This window comes from Chiloscyllium plagiosum, unplaced genomic scaffold (genome assembly GCF_037043375.1).
Source record: "Chiloscyllium plagiosum isolate Xiang-an unplaced genomic scaffold, Cpla_swu_hap1 HiC_scaffold_16, whole genome shotgun sequence".
NCBI lineage: Eukaryota > Metazoa > Chordata > Chondrichthyes > Orectolobiformes > Hemiscylliidae > Chiloscyllium > Chiloscyllium plagiosum.
The window spans coordinates 18,011,408-18,035,142 of record NW_028270154.1 but is presented as its reverse complement, the minus strand read 5'-3'; the positions used below and the strand labels follow the sequence as shown (position 1 = coordinate 18,035,142).

Here is a 23,735-nt window from a genome sequence, read left to right as displayed (position 1 = left end):
AGCAAGGATATTGGTCTGTATGATGTACAATCTTCTGGGTCCTTTCCTTTTTTAAGGATAAGAGAGATATTTGCCTCTTTCAGCGAAGGCGGGAGACAGCCCTGACTATATGCATAGTTATACATGTCCATAAGTGGACCAGCCAGTATTTCTGTAAATTCTTTATAGAATTCAGCTTGAAAACCATCTGGGCCCGGCGCCTTACCATTCTGAAGTTGCCTAATTGCATCAAGTATTTCTTGGAGTGTAAGAGGAGCATTTAGGACCGATACTTGTTCCGGAGTTAGGCCTGGAAAAGTCAAATTTTTAAAAAATGACTGCATCCTCTTCGTCCTACCTTCAGAATCCTGTGATTTATATAACTCAGAATAAAATTCTCTAAAGATCGCATTAATCTTTTTGTGATCATGAGTCAAATACCCGTACTTTCCTTGATAGATGTAATAGTCTGAGGGGCCTTTTTTTTCTTTGCAAGAAATGCTAAGTATCTACCCAGTTTGTCGCCATATTCATATAACCTTTGCTTTGCAAATAATATTTTCCTCTTAGCCGTTTGAGTAAGCATAGTGTTTAGAGCTGTCCTAAGAGCTGTAATCCTTTGCAATTTAATAATAGAAGGTCTATCAGTGTATGCTGTTTCAGCCGCTTTTAAGCGGGCTTCAAGCAGACGCTGTTGTTCTCCCTTTAATTTCTTCTGGGTCGCTGAGTAGGAGATGATCAAGCCTCGCGTGTAAGCTTTGATGGTCTCCCACATCATTGACGGGTTGCTAGCAGTACCTGAATTAATTTCTAAAAAAGTTTTAAATTCTTGAGAAAAGTACTTTACAAATTTACTATCTTTCATTAGGAAGGGATCCATATGCCAATGCCGAGGGGATGTCCCATTGTTCCTCGCCTTAGTTTCCATATATACAGCAGCGTGGTCGGAAATTGCTATACTACCTATTTTACAGGATGATATGGAATTAAAAAAATCGAGGGGGCAAAAAACATATCAATTCTGGTATGACATTTATGTGGATTAGAGTAGAAAGAAAAATCTCTGCCCTGTGGATGAAGACATCTCCATACATCTACTAATCCTAATTCTTTGTTCAGATCCATCAATTGTCTAGATCTGGGGGATTCTCCTGCATGTACTCTTGGGAATCCTATCTATTTCCGGATCCATAATACAATTAAAGTCTCCCCCTATAATTATATGCCGGGCATTAAAAGCCATCAATTTTGAAAAGGCTTCCGTTATAAATTTAAAGGGGTGTGCCGGGGGGGCAGTACAAATTTAAAATCCCATATTCCTCTCCATTTATGAGGGCTTTAATCAAGATATATCGTCCAGATTCATCTTTTATCTGCTTTAGGATTTTGAAAGGGAAATTCTTCCGAACAGGAATAACAACTCCCCTGCTTTTTGAGCTAAAAGAAGAAAAAAAGGCCTGATCAAATCCGCCCTGTCGTAATTTCAAGTGTTCTTTATCTGACAGGTGTGTCTCCTGTAGGAGAGCTATATCAACTCTTTCCTTCTTAAGATTTGATAATATTTTCTTCCTTTTGACTGGCGAATTACTCCCCTTGACATTCCAGGTGCACCACTTAACCGACTGATCAACCATAATCCTCTGGGCCAATCCGAGACCCCTCGGGAGGGGGAACCCTATCCAGAACATCCCGAGCATAGAACATATAAAATTTACAAAAATAAAACCTCTTTAATACACCCACAACAATACAGTAAAAAACTATTTCTAAATTTAAAAAATATAAAACGTATCTAAGTGGAGACTTTCCCCCTTGTTCCCAGGGGGTGTCACTTCCTCTCCAAAAGTCCATCATATCCTCTCCCAACCAATGCCCCACCTTTGACCCAGGCACTCCTCAATAAAATGAGGAGAATTCAAATATAATACAAAGCTAGAGTTAACGGTGAGCACCCTACCCCCACCCATACCAACACCTGGATATATTTGGTAATGTTAATACCATATATAAACATATAACTATAAAATTACCACCTCAACAAATAATAATTAAATATAATAATACAAAATAACAAGGGGAAAACAACCCCGCTCCTAGAGACAGAGGTAAAATTGAATAAGGTAACCACCGCCCCCCACCAACATTAACCAAACCCCCCAGCTTTTATATATATATATACACACGCATATACATACATCCCTCACATATACATAAAATAATAACAGAAAACAACCCCAAGGGAGGGGGAGAAAATCAAATCCCTCTCCCCACCCCCCCATGATAATATTAAACAGTAAGGTAAGAGAAAAAAAAACAAGGGGGGGATATAAACCAAAGCGGGGGGGAAAGGCAGACCAACATCCATTATGTCTTACAGTTTATCTAAGAGAGTCCAAGAATTCCTTCGCCTTTTCTGGTGATCCAAAGTTATATACGGATCCTTCATGGTTAAAGCGTAACGTCGCTGGGTAGCGTAAGGAGTACTGAATATTTAAGTCCCTTAAACGCTTCTTTGCCTCGTCGAATGCCTTCCTCTTTCGAACCAGAGCTGGGGAAAAGTCCTGAAATAGCATGATCTTGGATCCTTTATAGATCATAGCTTGGGGGTCTTTTCCGAGATTTCTAGAGGCTTCTAGGAGTATCTGCCTCTCCCTATAGCTCTGCAGCCGGAACAGGACCGGGCGTGGGCGCTGGTTCGAGCCGGGCCCGCGTATTGCGACCCGGTAGGCCCATTCCACCCTTACCTGGCCTGATCCAGCTTGCAGATTTAAAAGTCGTCAATATGATTTTCCAAGGTCCGGACTCGCTGCTCGAGAGTCCGGACCTGATCCACAGCCGATTGAGCAGTATTTTCGGAGGTCGCGGCCTTTAACTCCGCCCCTCCGACTCGGTGTTCAATTTCTTGGATTTCTCGGTCGTGCTTCTGCAGCGCGGCCGAGAGCGAGTCCCAACGATTTCTGGATTCTGCAATAAAGGCATCAATCTTCGAATCCAGCTTGGAAATCATTTCTGCAAGGCTTGTTACTGTAGGTAAGTCCCCCGGGGCAGCTGTGGACGCCTCTGCTGCAGCTGGAGAGGGTGGGGGAGGGGTTCCTGCTTGCTGAGAGCTGCGGGCTCCCTTCCCTTTAGTCATTTTTACTTAGGATTAAATTGTTAAATGTAATATTACACAACTAATTAAATTACACAACTATTATAAATGATTTGGTGAGCGTGGTAGGGGGTGGGTGACCCACTGTACCCAATCTTGGGAGGAGCACTATAGACTCCGTCTTGCTGGGTCGCCGCCATCTTGGATCCCCCCGCAGGTTTTTTTAACGTAGAAGCCCTACAGTGTGGAAACATCCACCCCCCGAAGAGTAACCCATCCAGACCCATTCCCCCTACCCTACATTTACCCCTGACTAATGCACCTAACCTACACATCCCTGAACACTATGGGCAATTTAGCATGGTCAATTCACCTAACATGCACTTCTTTGGACTGTGGGAGGAAACCGGAGCACCCGGAGCAAACCGACTCAGACACAGGAGAATATGCAAACTCCACACAAACATGATTTGCAGATGCCGGTGTTGGACTGGGGTGTGCCAAGTTAAAAATCACACAACACCAGGTTATAGTCCAACACTAGCTTTCAGAGTGTTGCTCCTTCATCAAGTGATAGTGGAGGACTCAATCCTAAAACACAGAATATCACACTGTAAATTTTTGATATAAATTCTGTGTTTTAGGGTTGAGTCCTCCACTTTCTCCTGATGAAGGAGCGGTGCTCCAAAAGCTAGTGTGCTTCCAATTAAACCTGTTGGACTATAACCTGCTGTTGTGTGATTTTTAACTTTGTCCACACAGACAGTAACCCAAAGCTGACTTCAGCCAGTAGATGCTTGGACAGTTACACATTGCACATAGAAAACATGATATTGTTTGTCACCTCTCTTCTCCTTGCCCTGTGGTCTCCTCGTGGATTTCCATACAGAATGACAAAGTAAATCTGAGCAGGAGTAGGCAATTTAACCCCTCAAGCCTGCTCCACCATTTAACACAATGATAGCTGATCTCATCTTGGCCTCAAGTCCACTTTCCTGCCCACTCTCCATAACCCTTCAACCCATTACTAATTGAAAATGTCCATCTCCTCTTTAAATTTACTCAATATCCCAGCATCCACCATACTCTGGGATGCTGATTCTGCAGATTCATGACATTTTGAGAAAAGTAATTTCTCCTCATCTCTGTTTTAAATCTGCTGCTTATGCTAAAACTCATTCTTGACTGCCCCACATGAGGAGACATCCTCTCTACATCTACTTCATCAATCCCTTTTAGCACTTTATATATCTCCATTAAATCTCATCTCATTCTAGTTGGTGTTGATTATAAGAGTGGTTATGTGATTCGACTTTTATCTTGAGGTCAATTATAATATCTTAATATTAACTGATAGTTCCAAAGACAGACAAATGATGCCACAATTCGATTAGAATAAAAATATCTGAAATTGTGACTCATTGCTGTGTCTAAGCTGACCAGCAGTTATAATGTTTGCAATTTGTGTCTCCAAAGGATGAAAGAAGATAACAGTAACTTCTTGTAAATGATGCTAAGTATTGAGGTTGATCACAAAGCATGATAACTAGATAATCATGAGATGAATGCTTTGTAGCGAGAGTTGCAGAGACGTTCTTTCAGCATTCATGCAAAAGTTATGCTCTGTAACCTTTTGACCAGCTGATTGGTTTCAAAATGTTTCACTCAGTGAACCCTATCATTTGATGTTCAAGTTTTCACCTTATGTTAATAGCAATAAATGATTTGTGATCAGCTTTCAGTCTGAGTCCTTGGGCTTCTTTACTCCAAAACCTTGCTGTTGTTTCTCAATAGAGTCCCCCTGTTGAGATCGGAAACGAAAAGGATCATAGCTTTCAGAACTTTGGACACATTGACTTTTGGTGTGTGGCTTACTGAGCAGAACTGTTACCTCTGAGTTACAAAGTTACAGGCTCAGGTCTGACTCCAGACACAAGCACATAATCAAGATTGACACATCAGTGTTTCCTCACTGAGGTTCCGTCTTTCAAATGAAGCAATAAACTGAGATATATAAATAATCTTGGTTGAGGATGAAAGATTAACTAAAGTAAGCTGAGTGATCAAGCATGTACAGTGCCTAGATACCCTTGTGTATAAACTATGTACCGGCTTTTCTTGTGGGTGAGTAACTGTCAGGCTTTGGAAATTTCACAACATATGTGATAATCTAAACAATAAGTGAAAATCAAAATCTGTGTTGCCAATGGTCACAGCAATTTAGAATTGCACTAAGATTCACACCGCTCAAGGTTGTGATATATCCAGCTTGTATATGGACACAGGTCCCAAACATTATAAGTGCAGCGATCTTCCACGCGTAAGGCTTGGATTTATTTAACACCTTCAAGATCATCAGGGTACATCAAAATGCCTTAGAACTTTCAAGGGTTCTATGAGACACCCCCTCATTTTGCTAAAATCCAGTGCATACAATTTCAACTGCCCCAATCTCTGATCTTACGTCAGTCCTGCCATTCCAGGAATCAATTTGGTAAACCTTCACTGCACTCCCTCCATAGCAAAAACATCGTTCCTTAAATAAGGAGACCAAAACCACACACAATATTCCAAGTGTGGCCTCACCAATGCCTTGTATAATTGCAGCAAGCCTTCTTTGTTGCTGTTCTACAATCCAGCCACTCTGAAGGTCAGCATACAGTGTGCCTTCTTTACTGCCTGCTTCACCTTACTTTCAGTGACTGGTGCACAAAGACACCCAGGTCTCATTGAATATTCTAATCTCTCAATTTATAACCATTCTCCTAATTTTTTTCTACAAAAGTGGATAACATCATATTAATCCACATTATACTGCATCTGCCATGCATTTGTTCACTCAATCAGCCTGTTCAAACCACATGCAATATCTCTGCATTCTCCTCACTCTCCTAACCAATCTTATATCATCTACAAATGTTGAGATTTTACATTTAGCTCCTTTATTTAAATCAGCAACACATACAGTGAATAGCTGGGATCCCAGCACTGAACCCATGATTCCCCACTAATTACTGCCTCCCATTTCAAAAAAGACCTATTTATTTCTATTGTGTTTTCTATCTGCTAACCAATTTTCCATCCATCTTAATACATTATCACCGATTCCATGCATTTCAACTTTACATATTACTCCGATGTGAGACTTTGTTGAAAGCTTTCTGAAAGTCCAAACAAACCACATTCACTGCTCCCCTGATCAACTCAACTAGTTACATCCTCAGAGTTCCAACAGATTTGTCAAGCATGATTTCCCTTTTGTAAATCCATTGTTTTTTAAGTCCTCTGCTATAAAATCCTTGTTAATGGATTCTTGAAATTTCCCCACTTACAGCTTCAGACTGGTCTAATTCCCTGGTTTCTCTCTACCGCCCTTTTTAGATAGTGTCGGAACTGTATCAGAGTCCAAAATTCTTGAAAGATGATCTTCAATGTGTCCATTATTTTGGGGTCAATTCCGAAAATACTTTGGGATGTAGATTATCAGGCCCTGGGGATTTACCAGCCTTCAATCCCATCAATTTCTCCAACTCCATTTCTCTACTAATTCAGATTTGCTCCAGTTCCACCCACTCACTAACTTGCGTACTCCCCATCATTTCTGGTATATTTTTGTTCCCTCCTTTGTGAAGACAGAAGCAAAGTATGAATTTAGTTCATTAACCATTTCTTTGTTGCTAGTTATAAATTCCCCCATTACTGACTGTAAGAGATCACTAATCTTGTTTCCTTTCAATTCCTATAGAAACTTTAAGAGTCAGTTCTTCTGTTTCCTGCAAGCGTACTGTCACACTTTATTTTCCCCATCTTAACCTATCCCTTAGTCCACCTTTACTGACTTCTAATCTTGTTCTCATGAAGCTCACCAAAATATTGATTTTCAACATAGAAACATAACACATTATGTAGTTTATAAGAATTTATTGTTTTGCCTTCAGGTACATGAACCATAAGATAAAACATTATGAAAGAACTGGTGACTTATTGGATAAATCGTAGGTAGAGCCCAAGCATGAAAAATTAATGCTATTTTTCTTATGCTCCAAAGTTAATTGCAAGTATTCAGCATTTTCATAATTTCAGCATTTACACAGGCAGGGATAGCACAGTTCTATATTAGATAAATATGATTCTTCTGTAATAAAGAAAATATTCCATCTGTGTGAACATTGTTTCCATAACAGTCCATCATTAATGCCACAAACTATCCAGTTGATGAATAAATAAATATTACACGTGATTTGTAAATTCCCGAAATTAAAACAAGCTGTGTCAAATTAACAAGGTTTAACTGCCCTCCCAATGCATAAAGATAATTAAGGATAAGATTTCTGTATTCTTCAAGGTATCATTGTCCATATGTTCTCTTGGTAAACTTCATCAGATGTTTCAAGAATGTGCCTAATTGAATCTCAGAATCATCTTTCACTGTGCAAATTGGCGTCTGCAAGGAGAAAAATGTTGATTTCACTTTAAGGTCACAAAACATGATAAACAGCAGATATTTAAGTAGTATTACCTTAGAGGTAAAGTATTAACAGCATTTAGTAAGGATAACCAATTCATATCCTGTCATGTTGGCTATAGAAAACATTTATTACTGATTCTAATTGCCCTGACAGAACTGTTGATGTATGTTGTTCTTAAACTGTTGTTAACTTGATTCAAATGGATTGTTTCTTGCCCAGCACTTCAAAGCATACTTAAGAGTCAATAACATTGCTTTGTGCATGGTGTCACATATGTTGAGTTGAGTAAAAGATAGCAGGTTTCCTTCCCTGAAGGATATTCATTAATTAGTTGGGATTTTCTTTTCTCTGACAATCTTCCAGAGTCACTTATATGAATGTTAGCAATTTTTTTTCCAGATTTTTTTCTAAATTTGAATGAAGGTCCTCAAACTGCCCATATTTTGCTTATGTCTCCCTAAACCCTTCCTATTCATGTACTCATCCAGATGTCTTTTAAATGTAATTGTACCAGCCTCTACCACTTCGTCTAAAAGCTCATTCCATACATGCACCACTCTCTGTGTGAAAAACTTGCCCTTTAGATCCCTTTTAAACTTTTCCCTTATCATCTTAAACCTGTACCCTCTAGTTTTTGACTATTCTACCCTGGGAACAAGACTTTGGCAATTCACCTAATCCATGCACTCATGATTTTATAATCCTCTATAAGATCACCCCTCACTTTTCCTTGTGTTGATTTTGCTTCTGAGGTTTAAAGCCAATTGCCTTAAATCTGTTCCCTCTCATTGTTGAGTAGGTGTGTTGTAAGGAAGACTCACCTTTTCTGCTGCTTTTAGTAAGTTCATTTGAAGTTTCTGCAGATCATGCTGGATGCGTGGACAGGGAGTAATATTCTTCAGGGCTTTGAAAGCTTTGCAAAATGTTTCTGAGATGTTCTGATGCTGGAAATTAAATTATTGCTTCATTAAAAAACACTGATTCAGTGATAGAAAAAACTTGGATTGTCCCTGGCTTTTTCCATCACATGTTCATTGAATTGATATATAATTAAAGCTTGATGAAGTCCTGCAAATGTTTATAATACTAAAACTGATTCAACGTTTTTGAAATAGACCAGAAATAAAGACCAGAAAAGGAAATGTAGTAAAGGAATGCTTATTGCTGTTAAAAATAATTAAATCAATTATTTAATTTAATGAAAGGATAAACTAGAAACTAATTTGTAAACTAATATGCCAAAGTGAAATCTCAGAATTTAAGTTCAGATCTCATTATACAAGCATTGGCTGTGCTGAAATTAAGGTTAGCTTCTCAAGTGGAAAGAATTAATTATTAATTTGTCACTCAGGATAATTGACAATTTAGAATTTTTTGAGTTATGAGGAATATTCATGTTAGATTCAAACGTTACCCTGTTTCTCCCTCCACAGATGCTTCCAGACCTGTTGAGTTTCTCCAGCATTTTTTGTACTTTTTTAGAATTCTGATGAAATGGGTCACACTTAAGACAATAAGCAATATTTCTTTCAGATTCCACCTGACCTACTGCATATTTCCAGCATTTTCTGGTTTCATAGCCAGTTAGGAATGTGCTGAAACAAACAAGAACTCAGCACAGGGTCAACCTTTTAAATGCTATTTAAGGAGCTAGTCAGGTTGAAAGTTATAATGTGCTGCAAAATATTGGTGTCTCTTACATATGTTGTACCACAAACGAACATTAATATCTGATCATTTCTTAAATGGCACTGAGAAACATTTGGTAATAGTTTAAAGGGAAAAACAAATCACATTGTTCGGAAAGGGATAATAATGCACTCACATGAAAAGCTGCTACATTAACTGAGGTGCTAGCTCAGTTAAAATAATATAAAACAGTATGATTGGCTCCCATTTTTTTAAATAGCTGAACATCCTACATTCAAAAGTTTTGGAAAGCAGGAATGTCTGATGAGGAATAGTCTTGTAATTTTTTTTATATGCAAACAGCTGACAACCAACTGATTTTTTAGCATTGAAGTAGAACAAGATAGGACATTTTCAAAACACAGTAATGTTAACTGGATTAAAGTTAAGGGACAGATGATCAGATTGATGGTTTCAATGACTGGATGGGTTTAGAAGAGAATCCTCCAGATCTCTTCTTGTTGAAGTGAGGCAATGGAAGAAATCTAATCCTGACAGAGCCAGCATTGTGAGTGGGGTGACAGGTTTGCTCTACCAAATGGTTTTTTGCTGCCTATACTTTTTGTAAGATGAGTCGCTTGTCTGGCTGCTTTGTGCTGCAGAGTGATGCCAACGGCGTGGGTTCAATTCCTGTACTGGCTGAAGGTCCCACCTTCTCACCTTTGCCCCTCATCTGAATTATTGTGACCCTCAGGTTAAACCACCGCCAGTCAACTCTGACTAATGACAGAGCATTCACATGGTCCTCGGAGACTGTGATGATTTTACTGAGGATGAAGCAGCAGGAGAATCCGAATGTCATTGACTCATAATAATCCACGGCTGTTATTCCAACCACATGGTTGAGCACCAGTTTTTGAACACCAGTTGTGATTGTTTTTCCAATCAATCTATTTTATAGTTCATATAAGTTAATATACAGTTAAAGGGTAGCTGGGATTGCTTGAAGCTCTCAACATAAGAATATTATTGTAATCTTTAAATTCAATACTCAAGCATTAATAGCATAATGAGACAACCATTTAACTTACTGTCATATCACTGAAAATGTCCAGAATCATTTTGTCACGACATGCAGCCTGCAAAGAAAGTGCTATTAGAACTTCTCTATTCAAAGGAACACATCTCCAAAGCACAATATTTTCATTACCATTGAACCGAAAGATTGCTGAAATCAGTTACAGTTGTAGTGGAAATGGACCATCAATATTCAACTTCTTTCATTTGCGAGGATTTTACAGACTCAAAATGGTTTTAAAATTACTGCTCTGATTTCCAATGAGCCCAGGTGACCCACATGGGAAACACAAAATCAACTGCCTCAAAGTTACAACTTATATCAAGAAGCTTTGAAACTCAGTGAGGTGTCAAGAAATTTACATCTCTTGTTTTCCTCATGCTCGCATTGATAACTTCACATTTTGTGAAGGAAAGTTGTCTACAACTGTCCAGTTGAAATGAAATAATGACAGACATCAGCATCCACAAAAGAAAGGAATAGCTACAGCAGCCTGCAAGGAGGATGTGCTTTTGATATTGTGATTTATTGTTTCTTTTGCAGTGGTAAGTAGTGAAAGTCAACTTTCATTCACTCAGGCAAAGGTCTGAAGGTGTCTAAATCATCCAAACTGGAAGGACTGCTCCCCAGGGTTCTGAAGGACATAGCTGAAGAGATTGTGGAGGCATTGGCACTGATCTTTCAGCAGTCACTGAAGTCTGGGAGGGCCCCAAAGGAGTGGAAAATGATTAATATAACTTATCGATTTAAGAAAGGAGGGAGGCAGAAGACAGGAAACTATAGGCCTGTTAGACTGACCTTGGTTATTGGTAAGAATGGAGAATCCATACTTAAGGGCAAGATTGCACAGTACTTGAACGTGCATGGTAAAAATAGAGCTGAGTCAGCATAGCTTCATCAAGGTGAGATCATGCCTGATACATCTGTTCAAATTCTTTGAGGAGGTAACAAACAAGTTAGACAAAGGAGAGCCAGTGAATGTGATCTATTTGTATTTCCAGAAAGTCTTTGACAATTGCCACACAGGAGGCTGCTAAATAGGATGAGAAATCTGAAGCAAAAAGGGACTTAGGAGTCCTAGTTCAGGATTCTCTTAAGGTTAACATACGGCTTCAGTCGGCAGTGAGGAAAGCGAATGTAATGTGAACATTCATTTTGAGAGGGCTAGAATACTCGAGTGGGATGTTCTGCTGTGGCTGTATAAGATTCTGATCAGACTGCTTTTGGAATATCATGTGCAATTTTAAGTCCTGTATCTAAGGAAGACAATGTTAGAAGGGATCCCGACTATAAAGGACTTCACATATGAGGAGTGGTTGAGGACTCAGGATCTGTTCTAAATGAGGGGGAATCTCATTGAAACTTATAGAATACTGAAATGCATGAATGGAGAAGATGTTTTCATGAATGGGAGAGACTACAACCTGAGGCACAGCCTCAGAATGAAATGATGAACCTTTAGCACTGAGATGAGAAGGAATTTCTTCAGCCAGAGGGTGGTGAATCTGTGGAATTCATTGCCACAGAAGTCTGTGGAGGCCAAGCCATTTGAGTAGATTTAAGACTGCGATAGATAGGTTCTTGATTATTAAGCGGATGAAAGGCTATGGGGAGAAGGCAGGAGAATAGGATTGAAAAACCTGTCAGTCATGATCAAATGGCAGACTCAATGGGCTGAAGGGTCTAATTCTTTTCTCATATCTTATTGTCTTATGTCTAAACATTGGATTGGCTCCCTTCATTTATAAAATTCTTCTTAATTTAATTGAATTGAAGAGTAACAACTATGTGCTAAAACAAAATTGTGGTTGACCAAGTGTGGTTTAGAAAGAGGGGAGCCATGACCCCCTCCTCAACTGGTTAAAACAAATATTCTGAGTTAACCCTAAGACCTTCGTGGGCAGCTGAATCTAATTAGCAGTAGTCTATTTGTTTCAAATCAGCATTCCAACTAAAAATCAAGAATAAATGTTTTATCATTTAGGTAAACATAATTAATATTTTAATCATGGGTGCTACACAATAACAACACAGAATGGTAAATTGGTCTAAATGACTTTTTGCATGTAATAGTAACAAGTAATAAATATTTCCCCTCCTTTTATTTTTAACGAACACATATGGCCTTCAATGAAAAACATGCCTGTTTGAATGCTAACTTGTTTATTTTCTAGATCTTACTGGAAACCTCAAGTTGTATGAAAGCCAGATTTTTTTTTTGTACATATAAGATAAAATAGTATCAGTATTTACAATCACTATTTTGCATTCTACTATTCCGTAGTGATAAGTTATTATAAAAGATGCTAACTTCACTTACCAGCCTCTTTGTCATATGTGTCAGAGTGTTGATGATCTCCTTTAAGGTCTGGTCATCAGAGTTCATTGTTCTCACAGCTGTACTGTCCATGCTCACTATGATGGAGAAAATCAAAATCATAAACTTCAGCATTTCGGTCCTGATAAATTGTAAAGATCTGATTTCTCAAACAACTCTTCACAGGGTAATGTATCAACAGTAGCTTGTGAAAGCCTGAAGGGTGAGTGCACCCTTTTATATCCATTCCTCCAAAGTCATGGAAACACCCAAGAGGTCACTGGGGCACTACCAAACCATCTTACCGTGTACGAGATTTCCCAGAATGAATCATCTCACGTATTCAGTTACATAATCTAAAATATTGCATTGCTCGTTGAAACCGACAGGAAGGAAATTCTTATCAATTGGGTTGATTCATTCTGAGATATGAATTAGACCAGATAAATTTGATTCTTATTCTCCAAAATAAATATATTAAGATAATTGTGACAATGCCATTTATGGATCCATGTTCCTATTGTGATATTTAATTAGGAGGCGAAAATTGAGTTATGGCAGCTAGGACCAAATGGGAGATAGTGAAGCCTGTTGAGAATGTGAGGGGTGGGAGATCAGTGGGAATCAGAGCTGAGCTAGAAGATATGAAAATCCATGGTTTTGCTCTGATGTAAAAGAATCACAGAAATGGTTTTCTCACACTATGGCTAATTAATGTACAAGGAATAGCAGTACACTGCATTCATTGCACAGCCTCAGGACTGAACTGATAGGTTGTTGGCAGAGTCCTACTCTTTGCAGTTGAGCAAGGTGGTTAGTCATGAAGGTTTTGCTTTACAAAGAAACATTTCCTAAATTGACACCATACAATACCCTCCAGGAACCACAATGAAACTGACATTTTAAACAAAAAAAATGAAAGCTCTGCTAAACTTGCATCAAATTTTGGTTTGGCCACACTGAGGAGGTTATTATGGCAAAGGGTTCTAATAAGAAGCGTGCACTTGAATGCATGAATTTAGCAATGTTGAGGCTAATTGATAATTATCGTAGTTTCTTATGGTGCAAATGTTAAAACAAACAAAATGCAAGATTAGTGCCTAAACTAATTAGGCAAAGACTTTTTGGAGCTTTTTAAGCAGCTTGTACTCACTTTGGCACCAGTATATGACATCAGTTCCCAAAGAAATGTAATAATTTGGCAGGAGTTGTTTAGTATCTCACAAACACAATGTTTAGTAATCACCATTAACATTGTAACCTCAATGCACTCTGTCCCCCATCTAACAGTAAATGGCTGCAATGGTTGTAAATTGGTCTGGGCTTCTCCATTAACAGGGTCTAACCTGTTGTGGCTGATGGTAGAGATCTGTCGTCCACCAGAACACGAGGAGGGCTGGACTCGAAGGTAGTGCCATGTGTGAAATACGGAACTGGAACTTCTTCCATTATAGCAGGTGCTCCCTTCCCCTGCCCAACAAATGGCCCAGAGCACTGAAATCTGAGGAAACAGTCAGTTGCCTTTTGAGACAACCCAGGAAAGTATCTCAACTTTCCTCTTCAAATTCACACCAGCTGCCTGCTTCAACACTAGGAACAAGATATGTTATAAGGGGTGACCTAATAGAGGTTTATAAAATCATGGTGGGCATAGATAAGGTTAATAGCCAAGGTCTTTTCCCCAGAGTAGGAGAGTCTAAAACTAGAGGGCATAGATTTAAGGTGAGAAGGAAAAGACTTAAAAGGGACCTGAGGGGCAACATTTTCACACAAAGGGTAGTGGTTACATGGAACAAACTGTGAGAGGAAGCAGTAGAGGTGGGCACAATTATAAAATTTAAAAAAATGATTGGACATGTAAACGGGTAGGAAAGATTTAGAGGGATATGGGCCAATGCAGGCAAATGGGACTACTCAGTTCAGGAAATCTGGTTGGCATGGATGAGTTGGGCCTAAGGTCTGTTTCCATGCTGTATGACTGTATGATTTTATGACTCTATATAGAAACAGTAGATTTCACAAAGATGCTATACATATGTACTGAGTGAAAGGATCAGGTTGAATAGTATATTTGTAAATTCTCTTGATTGTATAATCCTTCCCTTGTTTGTTTTCACTGTAGTTAAAGATGATGGTAGTTGGATAGTGATGGAATCACTGACCTTGTTAGTTGTGATCTTCATGCAGAAGGGGTTGAAAGGATTGAGTGCAGTTGATGAACTGCTTGGTACCTTGCAAGTCATTGGAAACTGCAGTATGTGCTCTGAAACCTGATAATGGAGAACATCTGTCAAAGTGCCCTTCAATCAGATAGCAGCCATCTACCTGGACACCTCTGGATCCTCCTGCCTTGTCCACCTCTGTGTCCTCTTACCAGTGTTCACTGACACAGAAATTGTGGGGCAACCGTACCTGTGTGCTCACTCGGAAACGTGGATGTGCGCGGTTCTAGAGCCTTTGTGTCATTGCATCATGTGCAAAGTTTGCACTGTGCATGGACTCATAATAGGAACAACATTGACATGGGGTTTGGCATCTGGTCAACGGGGTGGGGTCTTGGTCCTGTGGGTGGGGGGCAATCGAAAAGTCTTCTTGTTTCCACATCCACAACCCTGGATCTCTTTTCCAACCCACTTTCTTCCTATCCCTCCTGATCCCAATCTCCTACCCCCTCTCTCTCCTCTTCCTGGATCTCAATCTCCAGATTCAGTAGATAACTGCCTCATAAACAGTAACTGCTTACAGAATGCTTGCACTATGAGCTCACTTAAGTGGAAATGGTTCAGCAATGTGATTAACAATGCCTAATCAGATAATAAATCTCTTTGCTCAGACACAGTCTGAAAGCAGTGTTTTTTCTTGTATATGGTTTCAGTTTTCATCTGCCTTCATCCCACATTAAATAAGCTAAGTCCAAACACCTGTACATCTCTATGACTTTATGACTCTACGATCTCGCTTCTCAGCCATCTCACCATAAACTAGCATCCACTGAAGAAGATGAAACTGATCTTGTGTATGCATATTGTGGGATTCCAAATGACTTGACTGATTCCCACATGCAAGACGTCAAACGTGGACATACAAACAATAAACAGAACAAAGGAACTAATATAATCATTCTTAACAACCATGACTATATCAACAAAATACATGTCATTTTTCAAGCCAGGTCCAAGATAGTATCCATTGAACTTGTTGCTCAGCATGACTGGACTGCTTACCTTGAAAGCAAGCTGGAGTTGATAAAGTGTGAAGCTGTTTAAAGCACAGCAGGTCAAGCAGCATCAGAGGAGCAGGGGAGTCGATACCTCAGGTCGGAAGCTTTCATCAAGCTAAAAAGCAATTGCTGGACTTGTGTAAGAACAGTAAGCTGTCAGATAATATATACAGTAGGATTCATCTTCATGGCTCAATGCATTCAAGTACGTAAAAATGATGTTCCTTTACATCTCATCTTGCCTACAACTGATTCTGCACAATGTGAGCTCGATAAATTGTTGGCTGAATTGTTTCTGTTGGTTTTGAGCAAGATTTTTATTTACATGGTGATGATTCCTTCACATTTTTGGATACTGTACAGGACTTGCATAACCGTAACATTGCAGGCTCATTATGATCAACTGACAATGCTGGCCTATTTGCTAACATACCTGTCATGGAGGCATAGACATCTGCACTACAGTTGTATATCATGACAATCTAGACCTGCCACCATTGGGTGGACCAATATTCATTGAACTTATGAACTTAACAACTCATGCAATGTGCTCAGTTTGAACAAAACCATGTCAGACCGAACCCAGCTCGGCTCAGTGCTTACAAACATCTTTGTTAGTTTTCAGGAAAATGACACCGAAATCCTTCTACCAGCCCATTTGTGAAGTGTAGATATAATGTTTTCTATATTTAAATCCACAGATGCATTTCCTTACATTTTAATAGGCCCCATCCTGAGCTCAGATTCATATTTGAAACGGTACAGTCAATCAGCTTGCTAGCTAAGAAATCAGCCAAAGGACACTACTACTGTCTACCACAAACCTATCTTCACTGGCTCATTTTGCATTGGGATTCATATAGATCCATGTATTTCAGTATTGGCCTTGTCAGTAACCTCATATATGTACCTGAGTTATTTGCTTGCTGTAGATTTTTGATGCTAAAATAGGGCACATCAAAGAAATCTTGCAGGATAAAGCTTTACCATGACTCGGCTATTTCTCACTTTATATTGTGTAACTTCTTTAAGAACATTATGGCAGTCACGTTTGGTGCTGCAAAACGTGCTGCCTACCTCAGATTATCCAGGAAGGTTCAGGAATCTTAAAGGTTGCAGTAGTAGGTGAAGTTAGCTGCTTCAAGCTACTGTATTGTTCACCATTTACAGGGTACTTTCATAATGCCAAAAAAGGTATTCTGCCTATCACACAATGTGGTAAATGAATGCCAGTATTAGCGTAATGCTAGATACGTAGGCTGACAGATCATATCAAGTAGCAGATCTCTTTGGTTGTACCCATCGAGCAACATATTGATGGTAGCCTATGCTTGCCAGACTTGAAATACAGTGTTCAATAGTAGATCTATTGCAATTGAACAACATTTCCTGGATAACCCTGAGTATGCAATGAATTATACTGATAACCAATTTAGAATTGTCAGTCAAGCTCACATTCTGGTGCACTTGTGCATACCGGCAAGTTCATTTATTAAACATAAGGTCTTGCTGTTTGTAGACAGAAAAAAAATGGATACACACTGTGCATGTTTCAACTCCATGAAATAGATGATGCAGTGGTAGTGTCCTTACTACTGGAAATGGAGTTCTATCTGCTCCAGAGGTGTGCAATAACATCTCCGAATAGATTGATTAGAAAAATAAGTTAATAAAAGAACACACCATGGAGTAGATGACAGCCATTTGCTGGTTCATTTCATAAGACAATGCCTTCACCAATCAGGAATTTAACAAAGTCTGGCAGTTAACTATCAAACATCATTAACTGGTGCTTTCTCCTTAGCAATACCTCTATCAGTCCAAGTCCAATTGCCAGCCATTCAGCAGTCTTCTTTCATAGAGTATTATTGTTGGTTGCCTATTAAATGGGTATTTCTTGTGAATTATTCTGATGGGTGCAAGTTGGAAAAGTCCAACAAGCTGCCTTTTTTTCAGGAACACTTGAAAACACAAGTTTAGGGTGGGGTATAGGACGATGTGCAGATAGTATAAATAGTCAATAAGGATGAAGACTTGGGGAGGGGGAATATGGAATAAATGGTTAACTGTGCCTTTACTTTAATAATAGCTAGGGAGCACGTATATAAGGAGCTATATGTCATGATGATGTCAAATCATATGGAACTGGAACCCAAAGGCATAGATCCAGAGAATTCTCCCTCACCATCTTGTGTATATCATGTATATATTTAATCAAGGCTGTTAATGTTCACTGACCAGGGTGAGGACTACTTCATATCAACATCCCAGACATAATTTTAATAAACTGTGTCACCTCTTAATCCTCAGCGCAAGGGGCTCCTCTAGCAAAGTGCCAATGACTGAAAACTTCCTTTCTCCTGGTGAATAAGGCAGAGTAGCACAGCACCCATTATGTTTTGGGAAAAAAAAGTTCAGAGAATTTTGGCATATCTTCACAAAGTCTCCTGAAGTATTTCATTAATCATTTTCAAATGCAAAGTGAATCTGTCAAAGTCTATCATTAAAAGTTGAGCATGGCTTTAAACGTTGTTTGTAATCTCAGCTCTGATTTGTTAACTCCTATTCAGCTAGTCTTTGTTGGAAGAGGTTTTAAGTAAAGTGTTACTGGCTGCTGTAGGGAGGTTACTCATTTCTAGTGCTCTCTAGCAGTGGCAGCTGTCATGGCTTGTCAGGTGTTTAAAAAGTTTCTTCCTCTCTTTGACAGTGTTTTGGTGGAATAGGTTGCAAAAGACAATTTCATGCTTCCAGAAAAATCTCAGGACAAAGTGCTTCAAGCAATGGTTGTAGTGGTTGGATCTAGCAACAAAAAGTAAAGAATGGTGACATTCACCCAGTTCATGTAGAAGGTGGTGTAACAGTTCTACTCACAAAAATATGGAGAGACTAAGGCTGTCTTGGATGATCAGGATTACAATTTGTTCAGAGATGGAAATAAAGTGGAATCTCGATTATTCAACATTCGATTATCCAAATATTCGATTATCCAAACAAAATACTCCCGCCTGAGGCGTTCGGATAACCAAGGTTCCTCTGTGTTCTTGAAAAATGCACAGCATCAATAATGGATGTTGCAAGAAACTGGTCATTCCATGAAGTAACTGTCTTTTTGTCTCAGCCTGGAAATGCAATTTTTTTGAGGTTTGTTAAATTCAATGTTAAATGCACAAAAACCTAAAGTATTAGTTGTAAAAATAGTGTGCAGTCTTTGTAATGAGTCTGGCAGGAAATGTCATTGCCAATCAGACCTTTAGCGATCCTCATGGTGCTTACTCCTTAAGTGTACAAATCAATCCCTTTAACAAAATGGTTTCTAGCTCAAAACATGAGCTAAGCTATTTTGGAAGATTTAGAGACCAACCCAGTCACATCAAAGCTCCTTAGCAGCTAAAGTACATGCTGAAAATTGCAGCATAGAACATAATGCTCAGGTCTGGCCTTTATGATCATGATATTAAGGTGTTGAGAATGTGCATAAAAATCTATTAAGGTGATACTTCCCAGAGGATTGTATGGCTAGAAGATGTTACAGAGATTAGAAACAAAGTAAAAGAATTGAAAATTGAAGTATTTTGAGACTGGTAACCAATATAAGTGAACATCAAGATAATTTGTTTGCTTTCTCCATTAACGTTTAAGTCATCTTTGAGATGTGTTTGTGGTTTCACACAGGATGTTGGAGATAAATTGCTTTCTACTTCCAGTTGAATAAAAGATTCACATGTATAGTACTCAATTCAAGATATACAGTTAAGGAGATTATGAATGGTGTGCACAATATGTTTTTTGTTTATAAGATGTGGAAGTGGCTGGCTAAGCCAATATTGTTGACAATCCATCATCTTCTTGCAACCTAGTGACTTGCAAAGCTATCCCAGAGGGCAGATATGAGTCAACTACATTGTTGTGGGTCTGGAGTCTGCCAACAGATAAGAACAACGGATTTCCATCCCTGAAGGACCACTTGGGGTTTCAACAAAATGGACAGTGGTGATCAGTAGGCTAGCTTTTAACTCCAGATTATTTATATTGAATTCTGTTGAACATTGTTAACTGCCATGATGGAATTGCAATCGTTTCTCCAGATCAGAGCTGTTGTTCTGGAATACCCAACAATAAAATTTCCACAACAAAGAGTTATAGAACACTACAGCACAGAAACAGAGCCTTTGGTCCAACCAGTCCATGCTGAACATAATCCCAAAATAAACTAATCCTACCTGCCTAATCCCAAAATAAACTAATCCTACCTGCCTACTCCTGGCCCACATCCCTCCAAACTGTTCCTATTCATGTACTTCTAAATGTCTTTTAAGCGTTGTAATTGTGCCCGCATCCACCACTTCCTCAGGAAGGTCATTCCACAGGAGCTTCCCCATGTAAACATTTTCCCCTCCATGTCTTTTTTAAATCTTAATCCTCTCACCTTAAAAAAAGCCCCTAGTCTTGAAATCCCCCATTCTAGGGAAAAGACAGCAACCATTCATCCTATCTATACCCCACATGATTTTATACACCTTTAGAAAGTCACCTGTCAACTACCTATGTTCCAGTGAAAAAAGTCCCAGCCAATCCAGCCTTTCTTTAGAACTCAAACCTTCCATACCTGGCAATATCCTGGTCAATCCCCTCTGAACCCTCTCCAGCTTAATAATATCCTTCTTTCTCAGGCTTCTGGAAATAAATATTGTCATGAGTTTGTTGATATTTCCAGGTTCAAAACAACACGTGGAATATTCTGTCAGTTTTTCAATAGTTTGCCCTGCATGAATGTCCAGTAGTGAAACTTCACTTGAAGTTAAAGAAAAGTGCAAAGGTAATGTTTTCCTATTGAAAGACTCACTAATCTGCACCTTATCAAAATGTGGCTGCATTAACTGATATCAAAGCAAATACATATCATCTTAATCCTCTCACCTTAAAAAAAGCCCCTAGTCTTGAAATCCCCCATTCTAGGGAAAAGACAGCAACCATTCACCCTATCTATACCCCACATGATTTTATAAACTTTTAGAAAGTCACCTGTCAACTACCTATGTTCCAGTGAAAAAAGTCCCAGCGGCACGGTGGCACAGTGGTTAGCACTGCTGCCTCACAGTGCCAGAGACCTGAGTTCAATTCCTGCCTCAGGCGACTGACTGTGTGGAGTTTGCACATTCTCCCTGTGTCTGTGTGGGTTTCCTCCCACAGTCCAAAGATGTGCAGGTCAGGTGAATTGGCCATGCTAAATTGCCCGTAGTGTTAGGTAAGGGGTAAATGTAGGGGTATGGGTGGGTTACGTTCAGACATAGAACAATACAACTCAGTACAGGTCCTTTGGCCCTCGGTGTTGTGCTGACCTTTTATCCTACTCTAAGATCAAACTAACCTACTTACCCTTCATTTCACTATCATCCATATGTTTATCCAAGTGTCGCTTAAATGTCCCTAATGTACCTGACTTCACTACCACCGCTGGCAGTGCATTCCATGCAGCCTCCACTCTTTGTGTAAAGAAACTACCTCTGACATCTCCCCTAAATCTTCTTCCAATCACCTTAAAATTGTGCTCCCTTGTGATTGCCATTTCTGCCCTGGGACAAAGTCTCTGGCTATCCACTCTATCCATGCCTCTCATCATCTTGTATACCTCTATGAAGTCACCGCTCATCCTTCTTTGCTACAATGAGAAAAGCCCTAGCTTCCTTAACCTTTCTTCATAAGACATGCCCTCTAGTCCAGGCAGCATCCTGGTCAATCTCCTCTGCACCCTCTCTAAAGCTTCCATATCCTTCCTATAATGAGATGATTAGAATTGAACACAATAATTTTATGTTACACCTTTGCAGAAGGTGGAACCTGAATGCAAACCTCCTTGTCCCCTACCACAACAGCCTCAGCATCAGCGTTAAACACTTACTAAACTGGATGTAGATTTGCTCGCTGAGCTGGAAGATTAGTTTTCAGATGTTTCATCACCATACTAGGTAACATCATCAGTGAGCCTCCGAATGAAGCACTGGTGGTATCGCCCACTTTCTTTTTATGTGTTATGATTTCCTTGGGCTGGTGATGTCATTTCCTGTGGTGATGTCATTTCCTGTTCTTTTTCTCAGAGGGTGGTAAATGGGATCCAAGTCAATGTGTTTGTTGATAGAGTTCCAGTTGGAATGCCATACTTCTAGGAATTTTCGTGCATGTCTCTGTTTGGCTTGTCCTAGGACGGATGTGTTGTCCCAGTCAAAGTGGTGTTCTCCCTCATCCATAGGTAAGGATACTAGTGAAAGTGGGTCATATCTTTTTGTGGCTAGTTGATGTTCATGTATCCTGTAGCTAGTTTTCTGCCTGTTGTCCAATATAGTGTTTGTTATAGTTCTTGTTAGGTATTTTGTAAATAACATTAGTTTTGCTTGTTGTCTGTATAGGGACTTTCAAGTTCATTAGCTGCTGATTAAGTGTGTTGGTGTGTTTGTGGGCTATCATGATGCCAAGAGGTCGAAGTAGTCTGGCAGTCATTTCTGAGATGGCTTTGATGTAGAGGAGAGTGGCTAGGGTTTCTGGGCGTGTTTTGTCTGCTTGTTTGGGTTTGTTGCTGAGAAATCAGTGGACTGTGCTCCTTAGATACTGCCTGACCTACTGTGCTTTTCCAGCACTACAGTTGTCTTGACTGTGTTCATTGGGTACCCGTTCTTTTTGAATATGCTGTATAGGTGATTTTCCTCTGCTCTTCATAGTTCCTCTGTGCGGCAGTGTGTGATGGCTTGTTGAAATAATATTCTAATGCAGCTTCATTTGTGGATGTTGGGATGATTGCTTCTGTAGTTGAATATTTAGTCCGTTTGTGTTGTTTTCCGGTTGACGCTGGTTTGAAGTTCCCCATTGGCTGTTCACTCTACTATAACATGTGGGAATGGCAGTTTGTTGTTGTTTTCCTCCTCCTTAGTGAATTTTATGCCAGTCATAGTATTATTGATGGTCTTGAAGGTTTTCTCTAATTTGTTTCGTTTAGTGATGACAAAGGTTCATCCTCATAGCGGACCCAAAGTTTGGATTGGTTGGTTGGCAAGCTATTTGTTTGAATCTCTGCATTACTGCCTCTGCTAAGATCCCTGATATCGGAGAACCCATGGGTGTTCCATTGGTTTATCTGTAGGTTTTCTTGTTGAAGGTGAAGTGGGTGGTAAGGCATTGGTCCCTAGCTTGATGATATTGTCCTTGCTGATGAAGTTGGTGGTGTTGGTGTATGTGTCTTTGATTCTTCCAATAGTGTAGTAGCCTTACATACAGATAAGGAAGGACACCACTTTGAATGGAACAACACATCCATCTGAGGACAAGCCAAACAGAGACATGCATGAGAATTCCTAGAAGTATGGCATTCCAACCGGAACTCTATCAACAAACACATTGACTTGGATCCCATTTACCACCCCCTGAGAAAAAGTATAGGAAATGACATCACCACAGGAAATGATATCTCCACAGGAAATGGTATCACCAACCCAAGGAAACCCAAACACATAAATAGAAAGCAGGCCATACCACCAGTGCTTCATCCAGAGACTCACTGATGATGTTACCTACTATGGCGACAAAACGTCTGAAAATGAACCTTCTAGCTCAGCGAGCAAACCAACACTCAGAACCTCTATCTGAGCTACAAATCTTCTCAAAACTCACTAACTTACTAAACTGTATATTATTGAAGGGTCTCCTGAGCTTTCTCAGCAACTTGGTCAGTAAGTTTAACCTGTATGCAGTCAAACTAATGAAACTCTTTAATGTACTCCTCAGGCGTTTTGCAAATATCTGACAAGCTTAATTATATTTAGTATAATGCTTTAAAGGACTTTCCTCCTATATAAATTGTTTTTTATTTAAATTATCAAGCAGCAGTGCAGGGGTAAGTACGTTATTAGGTGGTGTCATGCAACCCTTATGCTACCACTTGACATCTACTGACCTCTCAGAAC

The 23,735-nt window shown here is 39.4% G+C and overlaps 1 protein-coding gene and 1 pseudogene across 1 annotated transcript; one reads left to right on the top strand and one right to left on the bottom strand.

The window, feature by feature from the left end:
* Window positions 1-7,080: 7,080 nt before the first annotated feature.
* Window positions 7,081-12,690, bottom strand: LOC122556891 (interleukin-4-like). Its single transcript, XM_043704149.2, has 4 exons — window positions 12,567-12,690; window positions 10,260-10,307; window positions 8,361-8,483; window positions 7,081-7,514 (listed from the first exon to the last, which is right to left on the bottom strand). The coding sequence occupies exons 1-4, from the start codon at window positions 12,684-12,686 to the stop codon at window positions 7,419-7,421; spliced, it is 387 nt and encodes a 128-aa protein (XP_043560084.2). The 5' UTR covers window positions 12,687-12,690; the 3' UTR covers window positions 7,081-7,418.
* Window positions 12,691-18,446: 5,756 nt separating this feature from the next.
* LOC122556988 (10 kDa heat shock protein, mitochondrial pseudogene) lies at window positions 18,447-18,848 on the top strand (annotated as a pseudogene).
* Window positions 18,849-23,735: the final 4,887 nt, after the last annotated feature.